The sequence below is a fragment of the Littorina saxatilis genome, linkage group LG16, assembly GCF_037325665.1.
Source record: "Littorina saxatilis isolate snail1 linkage group LG16, US_GU_Lsax_2.0, whole genome shotgun sequence".
Lineage (NCBI taxonomy): Eukaryota > Metazoa > Mollusca > Gastropoda > Littorinimorpha > Littorinidae > Littorina > Littorina saxatilis.
The window spans coordinates 2,828,246-2,848,714 of NC_090260.1; the positions used below are offsets into that span (position 1 = coordinate 2,828,246).

A 20,469-nucleotide genomic window follows, 5' to 3' on the forward strand; every position below is an offset into this window, starting at 1 on the left:
CCCAACTATGTATAACCAAGTAAGAGTTACCTCCCTTCGCTTCTAGACATTTCAGGAACTGTTTGGTCATTGTTCATTCTTAATTTCTTCCCGTCATAGAAGAGAGTCTCTCATATCTCTGGCATTATGTGCTTGCTACACGTGAACGCTAGGCACCGAACTGGTCTTGCACTATATAGGCTGTTATTGAAGGGGAGGTTCATAATCTGAGGAAGGAAACAATGAATTAAGAAACAAACACCCAGGTGCACATCTGCGGCTCCAAGGGAGTGTGCATGCACAGTATCTTGTTCCTGCCTCTTGCCATCTCTGAGCTATGGTTACCACACACACACACACACACACACACACACACACACACACACACACACACACACACACACACACACACACACACACACACACACACACATACACACACACACACACACTGCGGCGTCGGCAGCGGCGGTGGTGGTCAGGTGCACATCTTCACAGTCACAGGAGTGCACATGCACGACATCGTCTTCCTGCCCCCTCCCTTCTCGGAGCTTTGGCGATCACAGACAGACACACACACACACACAGACAGACAGACACTCTCTTTTATTTATATGTATGTATAGATGTATAGATAGATTATCAAAGATTTGTTTACACTGATTATTCAGGGCCCGGCTTCGCCCGGGGGTGGCCTCAAAAGCATTGAAAGGCATGTGCTGCCCACTGAGAGTGTCACAATATATATTCAATTCCTACTTACATGGTTTTTATAGAATGAGTTACCTCCCTTTCTTGAGAAAATTCCAGATAATTGACCTGCAGGTTCAACTGATCATGCTACACCCGTAGATGCGATGTGTTGGTGTGATAAGAGTTACCTCCTGTCCATGGATAACAAAGCACGAGTTACCTCCCTTAGCTTCTAGAAATTTCTCGAACTGTCCAGTTAATTTTCTTTCTTCATTTCTTCTCCTTATAGGAGCCATACAGAGTCTCTAATATGCCTGGCATAGTGTGCTTACTACATGTGAACACCAGGCACTGAACTGGCCTTGCATTATATAGGCTGTATTCAATAAATGGGAGGTCCATAATCTGAGAAAGGAAACAATGAATCAAGAAACTAAAACCCAGGTGCACATCTGTGGCTCCTAGGGAATGTGCATGCACGACATCGTCTTCCTGCCCCCTCCCTTCTCGGAGCTTTGGCGATCACAGATAGACACACACACACACACACAGACAGACAGACACTCTCTTTTATTTATATGTACTAGCAGTTAAGCCCGGCTTCGCCCGGGAGTAAGCGGAGCCCTGTAGCAATTTAAGACGCTCGCTATCCCATTATCATTAGCTTTACCTCCTTTGTTTGGATACAAAAAAAAAGTTATCTCCCTTACCTTCTAGAAATTTCCGGAACTGTCCAGTTAATTTTTCTTTCTTCATTTCTTCCCCTCATAGGAGCAATAGCGAGTCTCTAATATCACTGGCATGATGTACTATCTTGTTCCTGCCTCTTGCCATCTCAGAGGTATGGCGACCACAGACAAAAAAGAGTTATCTCCCTTACCTTCTAGAAATTTCCGGAACTGTCCAGTTAATTTTTCATTCTTCATTTCTTCCCCTCATAGGAGCAATAGCAAGTCTCTAATATCACTGGCATGATGTGCTTGCTACAGACAAAAAAGAGTTATCTCCCTTACCTTCTAGAAATTTCCGGAACTGTCCAGTTAATTTTTCATTCTTCATTTCTTCCCCTCATAGGAGCAATAGCAAGTCTCTAATATCACTGGCATGATGTGCTTGCTACAGGTGAACAGTTATCTCCCTTACCTTCTAGAAATTTCCAGAACTGTCCAGTTAATTTTTCATTCTTCATTTCTTCCCCTCATAGGAGCAACAGCGAGTCTCTAATATCACTGGCATGATGTGCTTGCTACAGGTGAACAGTAGGCACTGAACTGGTCTTGCACCATATAGGCTGTATTCAATAAATGGGAGGTCCATTATCTGAGAAAGGAAACAATGAATCAAGAAACTAAAACCCAGGTGCACATCTGCGGCACCTAGGGAGTGTACGTGCACACAATCTTGTTCCTGCCTCTTGCCATCTCAGAGGTATGGCGACCACAGACAAAAAAAGAGTTATCTCCCTTACTTCTAGAAATTTCCAGAACTGTCCAGTTAATTTTTCATTCTTCATTTCTTCCCCTCATAGGAGCAACAGCGAGTCTCTAATATCACTGGCATGATGTGCTTGCTACAGGTGAACAGTAGGCACTGAACTGGTCTTGCACCATATAGGCTGTATTCAATAAATGGGAGGTCCATAATCTGAGAAAGGAAACAATGAATCAAGAAACTAAAACCCAGGTGCACATCTGCGGCACCTAGGGAGTGTACGTGCACACTATCTTGTTCCTGCCTCTTGCCATCTCAGAGGTATGGCGACCACAGACAGACAGACAGACACACAGACACTCTCTTTTATTATGTACTAGCAGTTAAGCCCGGCTTCGCCCGGGAGTAAGCGGAGCCCTGTAGCAATTTAAGACGCTCGCTATCTCATTATCATTAGCTTTACCTCCTTTGTTTGGATACAAAAAAAGAGTTATCTCCCTTACCTTCTAGAAATTTCCGGAACTGTCCAGTTAATTTTTTTTTCTTCATTTCTTCCCCTCATAGGAGCAATAGCGAGTCTCTAATATCACTGGCATGATGTGCTTCAGTGCTACAGGTGAACAGTAGGCACTGAACTGGTCTTGCACCATATAGGCTGTATTCAATAAATGGGAGGTCCATAATCTGAGAAAGGAAACAATGAATCAAGAAACTAAAACCCAGGTGCACATCTGCGGCACCTAGGGAGTGTACGTGCACATTATCTTGTTCCTGCCTCTTGCCATCTCAGAGGTATGGCGACCACAGACAAAAAAGAGTTATCTCCCTTACCTTCTAGAAATTTCCGGAACTGTCCAGTTAATTTTTCATTCTTCATTTCTTCCCCTCATAGGAGCAATAGCGAGTCTCTAATATCACTGGCATGATGTGCTTGGCGATCGTTTCGTAAACATTATTCGCGATGATCTGGAAGGCAGGGAGGGGGAGCAGGGGGCAGGGTTAGTGTGTGTGTGTTTGGGGGGGGGGGGCGGCGGGATGATAACGGGTGGGGGGTAACCCTTGAGAATGACACGGTATACTGGTTTGATGAGAGTTACCTCCCTTCCGTGGGTGACAAAGCATGACTTACCTCCCTTGCACTATGTAGACTGTATTGATAGATGGGGAGGGTCATTATCGGAGGAAGGAAACAATGTCTGGAGAAACTAAAACCCAGGTGCACATCTGTGGGTCCAGGGCAGTGTGCATGCAAAATATCTTGTGCTTATCTTTTGCCATCTCTGAGGTATGGCGACCACAGACAGACAGACAGACAGACACTCTCTTTTATTATATGTATAGATAGATAGATAGATAGATAGATAGATAGATAGATAGATAGATAGATAGACTAGCAGTTAAGCCCGGCTTCGCCCGGGAGTAAGCGGAGCCCTGTAGCAATTTAAGACGCTCGCTATCCCATTATCATTAGCTTTACCTCCTTTGTTTGGATACAAAAAAAGAGTTATCTCCCTTACCTTCTAGAAATTTCCGGAACTCTCCAGTTAATTTTTCTTTCTTCATTTCTTCCCCTCATAGGAGCAATAGCGAGTCTCTAATATCACTGGCATGATGTGCTTGCTACAGGTGAACAGTAGGCACTGAACTGGTCTTGCACCATATAGGCTGTATTCAATAAATGGGAGGTCCATAATCTGAGAAAGGAAACAATGAATCAAGAAACTAAAACCCAGGTGCACATCTGCGGCACCTAGGGAGTGTACGTGCACACTATCTTGTTCCAGCCTCTTGCCATCTCAGAGGTATGGCGACCACAGACAAAAAAGAGTTATCTCCCTTACCTTCTAGAAATTTCCAGAACTGTCCAGTTAATTTTTCATTCTTCATTTCTTCCCCTCATAGGAGCAATTATAGCGAGTCTCTAATATCACTGGCATGATGTGCTTGCTACAGGTGAACAGTAGGCACTGAACTGGTCTTGCACCATATAGGCTGTATTCAATAAATGGGAGGTCCATAATCTGAGAAAGGAAACAATGAATCAAGAAACTAAAACCCAGGTGCAAATCTGCGGCACCTAGGGAGTGTACGTGCACACTATTTTGTTCCTGCCTCTTGCCATCTCAGAGGTATGGCGACCACAGACAAACAAGAGTTATCTCCCTTACCTTCTAGAAATTTCCGGAACTGTCCAGTTAATTTTTCATTCTTCATTTCTTCCCCTCATTGGAGCAATTATAGCGAGTCTCTAATATCACTGGCATGATGTGCTTGCTACAGGTGAACAGTAGGCACTGAACTGGTCTTGCACCATATAGGCTGTATTCAATAAATGGGAGGTCCATAATCTGAGAAAGGAAACAATGAATCAAGAAACTAAAACCCAGGTGCAAATCTGCGGCACATAGGGAGTGTACGTGCACACTATTTTGTTCCTGCCTCTTGCCATCTCAGAGGTATGGCGACCACAGACAAACAAGAGTTATCTCCCTTACCTTCTAGAATTTTCCGGAACTGTCCAGTTAATTTTTCATTCTTCATTTCTTCCCCTCATAGGAGCAATAGCAAGTCTCTAATATCACTGGCATGATGTGCTTGCTACAGGTGAACAGTTATCTCCCTTACCTTCTAGAAATTTCCGGAACTGTCCAGTTAATTTTTTATTCTTCATTTCTTCCCCTCATAGGAGCAATAGCAAGTCTCTAATATTACTGGCATGATGTGCTTGCTACAGGTGAACAGTAGGCACTGAACTGGTCTTGCACCATATAGGCTGTATTCAATAAAGGGGAGGTCCATAATCTGAGAAAGGAAACAATGAATCAAGAAACTAAAACCCAGGTGCAAATCTGCGGCACCTAGGCAGTGTACGTGCACACTATTTTGTTCCTGCCTCTTGCCATCTCAGAGGTATGGCGACCACAGACAAACAAGAGTTATCTCCCTTACCTTCTAGAAATTTCCGGAACTGTCCAGTTAATTTTTCATTCTTCATTTCTTCCCCTCATAGGAGCAATAGCAAGTCTCTAATATCACTGGCATGATGTGCTTGCTACAGGTGAACAGTTATCTCCCTTACCTTCTAGAAATTTCCGGAACTGTCCAGTTAATTTTTCATTCTTCATTTCTTCCCCTCATAGGAGCAATAGCAAGTCTCTAATATTACTGGCATGTGCTTGCTACAGGTGAACAGTAGGCACTGAACTGGTCTTGCACCATATAGGCTGTATTCAATAAATGGGAGGTCCATAATCTGAGAAAGGAAACAATGAATCAAGAAACTAAAACCCAGGTGCACATCTGCGGCACCTACGGAGTGTACGTGCACACTATCTTGTTCCTGCCTCTTGCCATCTCAGAGGTATGGCGACCACAGACAAAAAAGAGTTATCTCCCTTACCTTCTAGAAATTTCCGGAACTGTGCAGTTAATTTTTTATTCTTCATTTCTTCCCCTCATAGGAGCAATAGCAAGTCTCTAATATCACTGGCATGATGTGCTTGCTACAGGTGAACAGTAGGCACTGAACTGGTCTTGCACCATATAGGCTGTATTCAATAAATGGGAGGTCCATAATCTGAAAAAGGAAACAATGAATCAAGAAACTAAAACCCAGGTGCACATCTGCGGCACCTAGGGAGTGTACGTGCACACTATCTTGTTCCTGCCTCTTGCCATCTCAGAGGTATGGCGACCACAGACAGACACACAGACAGACAGACACTCTCTTTTATTTATATGTATAGATGTATAGATTCCTGTCTTGCAGGGCCCTGGAACACTGCAGCTAGCGTCAACCATTACAACAGCTGTCCTGTTATATTATATATTATATATTCCTGTCTTGCAGGACTCTGGAACACTGCAGCAAGCTTCTATGTCAAAAAAGGAAGGATGGCTGCACGGTGCATTTTGGAGTATGGGGCGAGTAAAGGTTAGTACCGTATATACGTCTTGCTTGCGGGTGTTGTGTCTTCATTTATTTGCGATTTATTTACAGCGCTTTTTTTTTCTTGAACTTCCTGTGAGGTCGGTCCTGGAAGGTCTGCTTATTGTTATACGACACTTGTTTTATTTACAATAATGTACTGCACCGTGCTTTACTGTTTTACAATTAGGATGTACTAGCGATCGGCTTTTCCCAAGTTTAAGCTGAGCACCAGGCTCTTTGTTTAGTTTCAACCTCAGAAAGATTGTTAAAAAAATAATGAATGAATGATTGAATGAATTAATGGGGAAAAAACAAAGAAAAAAAACTGATATAAAAAACCACGTTTCCCAACAAGGCATCGTCTCTCTGTTGTTGTATTTCCTGTACAATCGTGAAGGCCAGCATGATTTTTGGCAGTGCTGTTATCAGTCAAATCTGCTCATTACAAAAATGGAGGCCACACTGTCAAGGCCACTCATTTTAATCCATTACATTGACATTTTTGTCATACAATCTTTAACATGCTCCACACTATGGCTTTGCCTTTTGTTTTGTATTTTGAAAACCCGTTCATGAAAGAAACCCTTCAAACACAAATTGCTCGTACGTGTTTGACTTAAAAAAAAAAATTTCACGTACAGTCTAATAGCTTATTAACTTGTGTCCTGTAGGGCAGCTAGTGTTTGAATAGCTTAATTTGGTGACGTCAATTGTTTTACATAAAACCTGGATTTGATACGGGTTTCTACGGTGATAAAAACTAGGACTTGCAATGTGTTATACATTGACACATGAATATTGCATTAATGGTTTCAAAACACACTTTAGCATGTAAAAGTATGAACAACTTATTTGTTTGACAACTTGATCAAAGGTAAACATTTGGTTGAGTTGCTTCTGACTTGTCATGTCTTCGAAGGTCGATATCAACTTTCATCAATTGATGTTAAGATAATGTGTTCATATGTCCATATGTCTTTATGACCATTGTAGTAAATCCTGTGACTAATTAATCTGACCAATCAGCACTGATTTTAGGGGATCCTCTCGAAGTAATGACATACTGGCCGGGACCCTCTCTGTTTATGTCTTTCCAAAACTAATGCAAGGCAGAGTACATTAGGTGACTTTTTTTCGAGGAAAGACGCTTTTTGATCATTAATGCACTCCATCCTTTAACAGTACCGATACTCCATCCTTTAACAGTACCGACACTCCATCCTTTAACAGTACCGACACTCCATCCTTTAACAGTACCGACACTCCATCCTTTAACAGTACCAACACTCCATCCTTTAACAGTACCAACACTCCTTACTTTAACAGTACCGACAAGCTATCATTTAACAGTACCGACACTCCATCCTTTAACAGTACCGACACTCCATCCTTTAACAGTACCCACACTCCATCATTTAACAGTACCGACACTCCATCCTTTAACAGTAACAACACTCCATCCTTTAACAGTACTGACAAGCCATCCTTTAACAGTACCGACAAGCTATCCTTTAACAGTTCCGACACTACACCCTTTATCAGTACCGCCACTCCATCCTTTAACAGTACCGACACTCCATACTTTAACAGTACTGACAAGCCATCCTTTAACAGTACCGACAAGCTATCCTTTAACAGTTCCGACAAGCTATCCTTTAACAGTACCGACACTCCATCCTTTAACAATACCGACACTCCATCCTGTAACAGTACCGACACTCTATGCTTTAACAGTACCAACAATCCATCCTTTAACAGTACCGACAAGCCAATGCTGTCGAAGAGAAAGAATGACTAGACACACCCAACCTCTCGGCGTGCATGTGTGTGTGTGTGTACGTGTGTGTGTGTGTGTGTGTGTGTGTGTGTGTGTGTGTGTGTGTGTGTGTGTGTGTGTGTGCGTGCGTGCGTGCGTGCGTGTGTGTGTGTGTGTGCGTGTGTGTGTGTCTGTCTGTGTGTCTGTCACGTTTCAATATATCACACAAGGTGATTATGAACGGTTAGTTACTACTAACTAACTAACCACACCACGATCCACTCTCGCAGTCATACAAATAAATAGAATCAACCAAAGTATAAGTTTCAGACGCCTGTTTATGTACTAACTCGCCACCTCCCTCGAGACTTCACTCCAAAAGATGTTTTACGTTTAAAACGCAAAATGCAGGTCACTGACAAAAATGCCAGTCAAAGTTTAGAAAATGATAATAACACGCTGATCCTGTGTATAGTTAGGAAAATAATAGCTGTCTGTAAAAGAGCTGGTTTATGCAGGTGTCACACACCCCACGTTGTCACTACTCGAATGTAATCATGAATATACAAGATGACAAGGCGGTATAAGGGCGCAATAGCACTGTGCACTTAGCTTTATGCCACTGAGTGGGCGACCCGTGAATAGTGTATCTCCACAACTGCTCCGTCGAATGAAGTGCCGGTTGGCGTTGAACGAAGCAGGGAATAGTTGAGATATCAGGCGCCTCACTCAGTCGCTTAAGATCCTCCCCGTAGTCTACCAGAAAAATATAGCAGACGTGTAGTTGGTAGGACGACGACAGCGACAGCAACCGCCAGTACACCAGAACACCAGGTTACAGCAAGTAGACAGGTTACGTAGGCAGGTTACGTAGACAGGTTACGTAGACCGTAGTACAATAGTAGATAGTAGACACCGGTATATAGGCTGCAACAAAAAGCATTTGTGCACTAAACATCCCACGCTACCCTTCACACAACACCTTTAAACATGTCACCTTTACATATTTCATCGAGCATTTTCCTTCCTTCTCTCCATATCTGCAAAAAACATATACAGATTATTATCTTAGCGTCACAAAGAGCAAATTATGCGCTAACCTGGAAAGAACAACCGAGAGTATTTCATTCCACAAACACAGACTCGTCAACAGCGTTAAATAATGATTTACTACCTCAACAGCCTATGTAAGTAGCTCTCCTTTAAGCGAGTCCGCTCCCTCGTATGGCTAACCATCCGACTCTTGCTGAATTACTTCATGCGTGGGATAAAAATCCCCCGCTCAGCTAAGAATCAACCTGCCAACCTTGTTGACCCGCACAGGTAACACAGCTAAGAATCAACCTGCCAACCTTGTTGACCCGCACAGGTAACACAGCTAAGAATCAACCTGTCAACCTTGTTGACCCGCACAGGTAACACAGCTAAGAATCAACCTGTCAACCTTGTTGACCCGCACAGGTAACACAGCTAAGAATCAACCTGTCAACCTTGTTGACCCGCACAGGTAACACAGCTAAGAATCAACCTGTCAACCTTGTTGACCCGCACAGGTAACACAGCTAAGAATCAACCTGTCAACCTTGTTGACCCGCACAGGTAACACAGCTAAGAATCAACCTGTCAACCTTGTTGACCCGCACAGGTAACACAGCTAAGAATCAACCTGTCAACCTTGTTGACCCGCACAGGTAACACAGCTAAGAATCAACCTGTCAACCTTGTTGACCCGCACATGTAACACAGCTAAGAATCAACCTGTCAACCTTGTTGACCTGCACAGGTAACACAGCTAAGAATCAACCTGCCAACCTTGTTGACCCGCACAGGTAACACAGCTAAGAATCAACCTGCCAACCTTGTTGACCCGCACAGGTAACACAGCTAAGAATCAACCTGTCAACCTTGTTGACCCGCACAGGTAACACAGCTAAGAATCAACCTGCCAACCTTGTTGACCCGCACAGGTAACACAGCTAAGAATCAACCTGCCAACCTTGTTGACCAGCACAGGTAACACAGCTAAGAATCAAAACCTGCCAACCTTGTTGACCCGCACAGGTAACACAGCTAAGAATCAAAACCTGCCAACCTTGTTGACCCGCACAGGTAACACAGCTAAGAATCAACCTGCCAACCTTGTTGACCCGCACAGGTAACACAGCTAAGAATCAAAACCTGCCAACCTTGTTGACCCGCACAGGTAACACAGCTAAGAATCAAAACCTGCCAACCTTGTTGACCCGCACAGGTAACACAGCTAAGAATCAACCTGCCAACCTTGTTGACCCGCACAGGTAACACAGCTAAGAATCAACCTGCCAACCTTGTTGATCCGCACAGGTAACACAGCTAAGAATCAAAACCTGCCAACCTTGTTGACCCGCACAGGTAACACAGCTAAGAATCAACCTGTCAACCTTGTTGACCCGCACAGGTAACACAGCTAAGAATCAACCTGTCAACCTTGTTGACCCGCACAGGTAACACAGCTAAGAATCAAAACCTGCCAACCTTGTTGACCCGCACAGGTAACACAGCTAAGAATCAAAACCTGCCAACCTTGTTGACCCGCACAGGTAACACAGCTAAGAATCAAAACCTGCCAACCTTGTTGACCCGCACAGGTAACACAGCGAAAAGTTTTCTCTCCTTTGTGGTTCCGTGAAGCCCTACTGTACCATGCAGAACGGCACTCTGACTTAAAGCAATATGTCACCGAGTGAAGCCCTACTGTACCATGCAGAACGGCACTCTGACTTAAAGCAATATGTCACCGAGTGAAGCCCTACTGTACCATGCAGAACGGCACTCTGACTTAAAGCAATATGTCACCGAGTGAAGCCCTACTGTACCATGCAGAACGGCACTCTGACTTAAAGCAATATGTCACCGAGTGAAGCCCTACTGTACCATGCAGAACGGCACTCTGACTTAACACAATATGTCACCGAGTGAAGCCCTACTGTACCATGCAGAACGGCACTCTGACTTAACACAATATGTCACCGAGTGAAGCCCTACTGTACCATGCAGAACGGCACTCTGACTTAACACAATATGTCACCGAGTGAAGCCCTACTGTACCATGCAGAACGGCACTCTGACTTAAAACAATATGTCACCGAGTGAAGAAGACCATCTAACTTCAGGATGGAGGAAAACGATCCTTCTCTGTCGCTGCCCTGTGTTCGAGTGTCCTTTTCATGTCTTCCCCAAACAACCTTGAAAACATCACGTGACTCCGCGTGTCACACACCCAGTACAGTTGCAGTCGATTTCGATTTCGCCAAGCAAGCAAAATCACGCACGTGGAACCCCTGCAAAACGAAATCCCCGTACTCGGCCATGCTTTGTCAGCGGTTTCACACCGTCACCCCGACTCAAGCACAGGCGCTTTCCATCACAATTGGAGATAAGCACTCGACAGAGTGTTCCTTTCTCCGTCCCTGTCACTAAATTGTGACAGTGTCTGTGTTTCTGTTCGTGTCTTTTTGTTTTCAATACAGAATATTTGTTTTCTTTAACCAGCAACATTGGCACATTGAGAGATACTGTGTGCTGGATGGTCAGTCGAAGCTGGTGATCTACGAGGACGACACCAAAACCAAGGTCAATGCCGTGTGTCCTCTTCAGCAGGCTCTGGACGTCACGGTACGTAATAATTTTTACCGTACTTAAAGTTGTACACGCCTGAGTAATCAGCCAGTCTTTTTTTTTTTTTTTTTTTAAACCTCAGTTGCATGCAAGGCTGCTTCAACCCATCTTTTTTGCCTCTTTCGTCTTTTTTTTTTTTTTTTTTTTTTTTTTTTTGGGGCGGTGAGCATATCCTTCTTCATTGGTCTTTTTTTTTTTTTTTCCAATGAAATTTTACTTTTGTTTTCTTTTACATTAAATTACTTTTTAATTCAACAGCAATCTAACTAAGGACAATGGGGATAAAAAAAATTAAAAAAATAAATAAAAAAAGCCTACTTAAATTTACTTCTTTTGCCCTAATCTTTTCACCTCTAGCATGGACAAATACCAATAATGGACAATTGTATAAAAATATTTTACAATTACCATTATTCTCAGATTATATGTGTCGCAAATCTAACTCTGAATTAAACATGCACACAATTTCTATTGGTTTTCCGTATTTGAATTTTCCCACACACATTTTTGCCACAATAATAAGTACATTGATATAATTTACTAAATTGTTTGACATACCAGGTGTTTTCATGTATCCTAACAGTGCTGTTTGGACATCAATTTTTATATTAACATTATACTGCTGAAATACCTTATTGGTAATTCTTTCCCAAATTGAATGTATAGCAGAACATTCATGAAAGAAATGTTCCACAAAATCAATCTTATCTGGACAGAATGAGCATTTGTTATTCATTCCTATTATACACAGCAAAATATTAGTCGGATATATGTTATGCAGTATCTTCCAGTGCAATTCTCTCAGTCTTGATTCTTTAGATACATTCCTTACGATGAGCCAATGCCATTTAGTTATTTCTATATTAAACTTATGCATCCAGAAATTCAGACAACAAGGGTTGTGTTCAGTTTTACTTATTAAATGTAATCTATAAGAACGTGCTGTAAATAACTCTTTATGGTCGAAAAGCAGAACATTGTTTTCATTGGATTGCATGAGCATATTCGCCGAATATATTTTCATAAACTAGGTAACAGCAGTCTTTACCACGTTATACTCTAACATCAGTGAAGGATAAGTACCAACTTTTACTTTAATCTGTTCTAGGGATAACAGCCTGTTATTAACACATATATCACCAACTAATGCGATCCCACATTTAGTCCATTTCTTAAAAAATAACACATTATTTCGATACATAATGTTTTTATTATTCCAGACTGTTGCCAACAGTGGGTTATCTATTTCTGTGTGGGTGTTATTCTCTGTCCAGACTTTTAGGGCCTCTTCCCAAAAAGGGGCCTTCTTCTTCTTCTTCGGCGTTCCAGGATTTTTTGCCTCAGGTCAGACTTCAAGTTTTGTAGCTTGAATAAAGCTAGTGGTCAGGATCAGGGAGTCTTTGGTGCCCCAGAGTTGCTCCTGCAGTGTGGCACCTTGTGGAAAGTGATCTGTTCTGGCTTCCTGGTGGAGCGGGCAGGTCTGCATGATGTGCTCCGGGGTCTGTGGGCCTGTTTCGCACGGGCAGTTTGGTGTGTGCGACAGACCAAGGCGGTGCATGTGGGCACGCAGTCGACAGTGTCCAGTCCGTAGGCGGAAGAGGATGGTCTGCTGATGGCGCTGTAAGTTGGGCATCTGATCATCAGATGGCAGGCTGTGTTGGGCATTCCAGGTGGTTTGGTAGTGTCTTTTCACCAGGGTTTTGGCTTCACTGTAAGAGACTGTTGGTCTTGTCTGCTCCAGATGGCTGCCAGTCTTGGCCAGTCTGTCCGCTTCCTCGTTCCCTGAGAGGCCACAGTGAGCAGGGATCCACTGGACAGCGACGTTTGTGCTCTGGGAGAGAGTACAAAGAAGACGCTGGGTGTCTCGTTCCAGCTGCTCTTTGGGTGACTGCAGGCTTTGGACGGCGGATCTGCAGTCGGTCAAGAAGAATGCGTGAGAGGGTGGGTGTTCGCTGACCAGGCTAACTGCTTCTCTGAGAGCGGTGAGTTCTGCCCGGTAGTTGGATGACAGCTCTCCGGCAGGCAGGGATCTTGAAAGGGTGTGTCCGTCTGGGTAGCGTACCAGGATCCCGCTTCCTCCGTTTTTGATGGCACCATCAGAGGACCCGTCAGTGTAGATGTGAGTCCAAACTGAGGCGTTGTAGTCCTGGTGCATCATCTCCAGCGTGAGGTTCTTGAGGACTGCGTCCGGCTGCTCTCTCTTGCTGGTCACTCTTGGCATGTCAGTAACAAAGAACACCTTGCTGAGCTGGCTGTTCCACTCTTCAGCGTCTTGGAGGGGCTCTTGTTCTTCAGGGGTGCGTGGTAGGAAGCTGGTTTGGGTTCTCTCTAGCTGCTTGGCCAGATGGTTGAAACTGCTTCTTTTCAGCCTGTTCTTCGTAAGCTGTTGGGTGTGCTGGTGTGCTGGGTGAGAGGGGAGTCGTTGCAGCTTCTCGTACTGCACGATGACCTTCTCTTCTCGTCGGTGGTCCAGGGAAGGGAGTCTGGTGGTGGCTTCAAGGGCGTGTATGGGCGTAGTTTTCAGTCCTCCTGTGATGATGCGCATGCTTGCGTTCTGCACTTTGTTGAGCCGGCTGGTGTTGCTCTTCGCAGCTGTGGCCCAGGCTGCAGCTCCATACTCCACCACAGGGCGGACGTGTCCCGTATACACCTGTCTGAGGATGTTGCTGCTGGGTCCCCACTTTGTGCCAGCCAGTTTCTTCATGATGGAGAGTCTTCTCGTAGCCCTCTTCTCCGCCTCTTTGATGTGTGGGTTCCAGGTGAGCTTCTTGTCTAGCTTGATACCTAGGTAGGTAGGGGTGTCTTCCTGTGGTATTGCCTAGTTGTTGATGGTCAGTTGGAGGGTCTCTTTGGAATTGGAGAGGGAGAAGCAGGTGGCTACGGTCTTGAGGCTGTTCACGGTGACACACCAGTCTGTCGCCCACTTAGAGGTGATGTTGAGGGCCTCCTGCATCCGGACTTTGGCGGTTGCGGTGGACTCGGCAGCGCTCCACATCGCAAGGTCATCGGCGTGTAGGGCTTTGGAGATGTGTCTGGACAGACTGTTGGTGATGTCGTTGATGAAGACGATGAAGAGGGTGGGGGATATTACTCCTCCATGGGGGACTCCTTCCCTGATCTTCACAGCGTAGCTCAGGTTGCCGTCAAGCTTGACTCTCGCGGTTCTGTGGCACAGGAAGCTCTTGATCCAGTTGAACATTCGTCCAGCGATTCCTGCCGTCAATAGCTTCAGGAGGAGGCCTTCCTTCCACACCTTGTCGAAGGCCTTGGAGAGGTCAATGAAGGTGGCAATGACTTTCTTCTTCTCCTGGAAGGCATTCTCTATTGATTGGGTGAGGTAGATCAGCTGGTCTTCAGTACTCCTGTTCTTCCTGAAGGCAGACTGTTCATTGGTGATCAGGTTGTTGGTTTCCAGGTGCCACATCAGCCTCTTGTTGATCATGCGCTCGAAGGTCTTGCCGAGGCAGCTGAGTAGACTGATTGGTCTGTAGCTTGTCTTTTGCTTGCGGTTCTTGTCCTTCTTCAGGATGGGTATGATGATGGCCTCTTTCCATGCTGAGGGGAAGACGCCGGATCTCCACGCCTGGTTCAAGAGCTCAAGGAGCTTAGTTCTGGCAGCAGGCCCGAGATGCTTGATCATCTCGTTGCAGACTCCATCCTTTCCGGGCGCTTTCTTGCACTTGAGTCTTTTGATCGCATCGACGAGCTCTGCCATGGTAAGATCTGAGGTCATTGGTGGGGTTGCGTTTCTCTGCTGTCGGAGTCTGGTTTCAAGTTGTTCTGCAACTTCCTTCTTTCTTTGGGGTGGGACTTTGATGGTGCTCTCGGTCTCAAAGACGTCGGCAAGGAGATTTGCTGCTCTTTTTCCAGTGTGGAAGGTTCCGCTGTCTTCTAGTACTGTAGGTCCCCGCATGGCCATGCTGTCTTCGTTTAGAATTTTGGTGAGACGCCAGAGTTTCCCTGTGTCTGAATCGAGGCCAATGGTGGAGGTGATTTCCTGCCAGCTTTGTTGCAGTTCTTGTGTCTTGGTCTTGTTGAAATCCTCCTTCAGTTGGTTGTGCATGGTCGTTGTTTCTGCGGATGGGGACTGCTCCATGCTTTCTCTGGCTTCTGAAAGTCGCTGGTGCAGGCAGGCCAGCCTTTGACTCCAGTAAGGTTTGTAGTCCTTCCTGAAGCCACGGGGGATGGACTTCCTGGCAGCCGCTAGGATGGTCTGTGTCATCTCTTTTACGTTGTGGTTGATGTCCTCCGTGAAGGTGGTGTTGCAAAGGCTTTCTGCGTGGAGCTGGTACTTGGTCCATTTGGCTTTCTTGAAGTTCCAGCTGGCTTTCTTTCTGTGGTACTCCAGGATGGTCTGCATGTCAGCAATGGAGAGGGTGGTGGGTAAGTGGTCACTTCCTCCCAGTTGGTCGTTGACAGTTCTGGTGGTCCTTTTTTCTACCTCTTCTGTGGCTATGGCAAGGTCAGGGGTTGAGCTTTTCTTCCAAGCTCTGGAGTAGTAGGATGGCTTGTCATCTGGCTGGTTGATAAGGATGAGCTGGTTGTCGGTCATCCAGTCCTGTATGTCTTCTCCTCTTGCGTCGGTACTGTCGTAGCCCCATGCTGGGGAGTGGCCGTTGAAGTCGCCAACGATGAGATGTTTCTCGTTTGGGAGCTGGATGGTGTGGAGGTCCAGCTTGGTGGTAGGTGGGCTATAGACGTTGGTGATGGAGAGTTCTTCTCCCTGCAGGAAGGTCTTGATGGTGATGTACTCAAGGTCGCCGTCTGCCGTCTGTGCCGTCATAGCTGCCGGGATGTTGTGTCGGACTAGGGTGAGAACTCCACCCTTGTGTCCGGTCGGCCGGTCCCGTCGGAAGGTGTCATAACCTCTGACGAAGAATCTGCGGTCTTCTTTCAGGTGGGTCTCCTGGATGCAGATAATGTCGATGTTGTTGTCTCTCAGAAAAGCCTGTAGCTCTGGTTTCTTTCTCTGGACGCCTTCTGCATTCCACTGCACAACCCTGATGGTTGTCGCTGGATGTTGAGTTCGACCAGTCGCTCTACTCTGTCTTCCCCTGGTTCCCGTGTCAACAGAGCCGCCAGTCGCTGAGGTGGACCCCCTTGAGGCTGAGGGTCCGGCACCGTTCCCGCCTGGCAAAGGTCCACGGGAACGACACCATATCGAAATATCTGTCTGAATCTGAGGCATAATCCATAGTGGTGGCGTGCGAGCTCGTCTCCCAAGAACTTAGCTTAGGTTCCCACACTGTGTCCGGAAACACAGTCAGCATCGCTCCGACTTCGTTGGGGGGTGGTTTGAATTCGGAGTGTCCTTCTCCTAGATTGGTTGCCTGCCATGGCTGATGAGTCCGGTCTGCCCATGGTTTGAATTTAGAGTGTCCCTCTCCTAGACCGGTTGCCTGCCATGGCTGATGAGTCCGGTCTGCCCATTGTTTGAATTTAGAGTGTCCCTCTCCTAGACCGGTTGCCTGCCATGGCTGATGAGTCCGGTCTGCCCATGGTTTAAATTTAGAGTGTCCTTCTCCTAGACTGGTTGCCTGCCATGGCTGATGAGTCCGGTCTGCCCATGGTTTGAATTTAGAGTGTCCCTCTCCTAGACCGGTTGCCTGCCATGGCTGATGAGTCCGGTCTGCCCATGGTTTGAATTTAGAGTGTCCCTCTCCTAGACTGGTTGCCTGCCATGGCTGATGAGTCCGGTCTGCCCATGGTTTGAATTCAGAGTGTCCCTCTCCTAGACCGGTTGCCTGCCATGGCTGATGAGTCCGGTCTGCCCATGGTTTGAATTCAGAGTGTCCCTCTCCTAGACCGGTTGCCTGCCATGGCTGATGAGTCCGGTCTGCCCATGGTGTGAATTCAGAGTGTCCCTCTCCTAGACCGGTTGCCTGCCATGGCTGATGAGTCCGGTCTGCCCATGGTTTGAATTCAGAGTGTCCCTCTCCTAGACCGGTTGCCTGCCATGGCTGATGAGCCCGGTCTGCCCATGGTTTGAATTCAGAGTGTCCCTCTCCTAGACGGGTTGCCTGCCATGGCTGATGAGTCCGGTCTGCCCATGGTTTGAATTCAGAGTGTCCCTCTCCTAGACCGGTTGCCTGCCATGGCTGATGAGTCCGGTCTGCCCATGGTTTGAATTCAGTGTCCCTCTCCTAGACCGGTTGCCTGCCATGGCTGATGAGTCCGGTCTGCCCATGGTTTGAATTCAGAGTGTCCCTCTCCTAGACGGGTTGCCTGCCATGGCTGATGAGTCCGGTCTGCCCATGGTTTGAATTCAGAGTGTCCCTCTCCTAGACTGGTTGCCTGCCATGGCTGATGAGTCCGGTCTGCCCATGGTGTGAATTCAGAGTGTCCCTCTCCTAGACGGGTTGCCTGCCATGGCTGATGAGTCCGGTCTGCCAATGGTTTTATTTACATGAGTATCCTTCTCATGCCCCTTATGACTCGAGGAGAGTTTGCTGATATTTGTCTGACCTCTCTCCGTTGACCTGTCCAGCATGCGAGACGCTACCAGAAGTTTTGACACTCCCGCTGGCATAGCTCTCGGGGTCACAGAAGTACTCAAGCTCCCACACCTGGTCAAGGAATCAGCCGTGTGTGGAGAAAAAAAAGGGGCTAAATTAACATGTTCTTTTCTAAATTGCTTCCATTTTCCTTTGGCTTGAAAACAAGTCAGGTCTCTACCCAGTTGAGAAAACTGCGCTATTGGAATGAATGACCATTTTTCCGTATCAGTAGCCGTATGCAGCTTTCTTATCCATTCCAGCAGAAACGATTGCTGCATAATTTTAATGTCGGGCATACACAGGCCTCCTTTTTCAAAATTAGATTTTAACACACACCTTTTAACTTTTTCAACTGCTTTTTTGTTGGTAGTTTTTCTTTTCCACAAAAAGTGGTACAACATTGTGGTAACTCTGTTTAACACCTTCTCTGATAAATTAATTACTCTCATTACGTAAACTAATTGTGGAACGAGAAAACTATTTATAATACAAATTTTGCCTAAATATCCAAGATTCCTTCTATGCCACGTGCTTATGACGCGGCTCATGTTTTCAATACGGCTTTCCCAGTTTTCTGAGAGGTTTGATGCGGGTACACTATTACAGAAAAATATACCCAATAGCTTTATTTTATTTTTCCAATTTAAGTCAAAACATAACTCACCCCTCGCTATGCTCGATCCCAACCACGTTGCTTCTGTCTTTCTTGTATTCAAGACCGGAGATACTTGCAAACTGTTTTAAAATGTCTAAAGCAAGTTTAATATCGTCTCTGTCTCGTAAAAACAGTGTCACGTCATCCGCATATAGCGCTATTTTCAACAATGCATAAATATCTTCACTTTTATTAATTGGTATACCATGAACTCCGTTTTTCCCTCTCATTTTAATGGCTAATAATTCAATACCGAGTATGAAGGCCAAAGGAGAAAAACAGCATCCCTGTCTAATCCCGCCTTCTATCCTAATTTCTTCGCTAAGCCACCCACCGTATCCAATGCAGCTCCAGCTTTCTTTCATTAATATCTCTACGCATCTGACAAATTCGTTGCCAAACCCAAACTTGGAAAACACATACGTCATGTACTCTTGCGATATCGAATCAAAAGCTTTCTTAAAATCAACAGCAAGCATGGCGCCAGGTATATCATTTTGTTGAGCACTGTGTACCACGTCGTCAACCATTCTCAGTAGGACAGCCAGTCTTAATCAGCAGTATATCGTATCCGTGTGACTGGCTGGTGCTTAGTGTGTCAAAACATACTGTTGAGGATTTTCTCAGACTTTGCTAAAGCAAAAGTTTGTTTATGTAACGCCCAGTGGTGTACGTCACTGAATTTTGTATAATGTGTTTGTTATCTGTGTAGTACGTAGATCTGTTATAAGTGAATGTCTGCAGATTTTGTCAGGATGGCTACCGACAAACACGTGACTAAACAAACGACCATAAAAAATAAGGCAATCACAGAACCAACAAGCATGTAAACACGTGACTAAACACACGACCATAACACACAGGCAATCACAGAACCAACAAGCATGTAAACACGTGACTAAACACACGACCATAACACACAGGCAATCACAGAACCAACAAGCATGTAAACACGTGACTAAACACACGACCATAACAACACAGGCAATCACAGAACCAACAACCATGTAAACACGTGACTAAACACACGACCATAACAACACAGGCAATCACACAACCAACAACCATGTAAACACGTGACTAAACACACGACCATAACAACACAGGCAATCACAGAACCAACAACCATGTAAACACGTGACTAAACACACGACCATAACAACACAGGCAATCACAGAACCAACAACCATGTAAACACGTGACTAAACACACGACCATAACAACACAGGCAATCACAGAACCAACAGCCATGTAAACACGTGACTAAACACACGACCATAACAACACAGGCAATCACAGAACCAACAACCATGTAAACACGTGACTAAACACACGACCATAACAACACAGGCAATCACAGAACCAACAACCATGTAAACACGTGACTAAACACACGACCATAACAACACAGGCAATCACAGAACCAACAGCCATGTAAACACGTGACTAAACACACGACCATAACAACACAGGCAATCACAGAACCAACAACCATGTAAACACGTGACGAAACAAACGACCATAACAACACAGGCAATCACAGAACCAACAACCATGTAAACACGTGACTAAACACACGACCATAACAACACAGGCAATCACACAACCAACAACCATGTAAACACGTGACTAAACACACGACCATAACAACACAGGCAATCACACAACCAACAACCATGTAAACACGTGACTAAACACACGACCATAACAACACAGGCAATCACACAACCAACAACCATGTAAACACGTGACTAAACACACGACCATAACAACACAGGCAGTCACAGAACCAACAACCATGCAAACACGTGACTAAACAAACGACCATAAAAACACAGGCAATCACAGAACCAACAACCATGCAAACACG

The 20,469-nt window shown here is 45.3% G+C and overlaps 2 protein-coding genes across 2 annotated transcripts in view; one reads left to right on the top strand and one right to left on the bottom strand.

The window, feature by feature from the left end:
• LOC138950206 (uncharacterized) overlaps window positions 1-20,469 on the bottom strand; it is a 596,636-nt gene that overhangs the window by 421,627 nt on the left and 154,540 nt on the right. The gene's annotated exons all lie outside the window — the stretch shown is intronic.
• Window positions 1-20,469, top strand: part of LOC138950208 (uncharacterized) — a 90,863-nt gene that overhangs the window by 13,599 nt on the left and 56,795 nt on the right. The window contains exon 2 of the mRNA XM_070321957.1: window positions 5,954-6,037. Within this exon, the coding sequence (XP_070178058.1) occupies window positions 5,954-6,037 (84 nt within the window). The remainder of the gene's footprint in view (window positions 1-5,953; window positions 6,038-20,469) is intronic.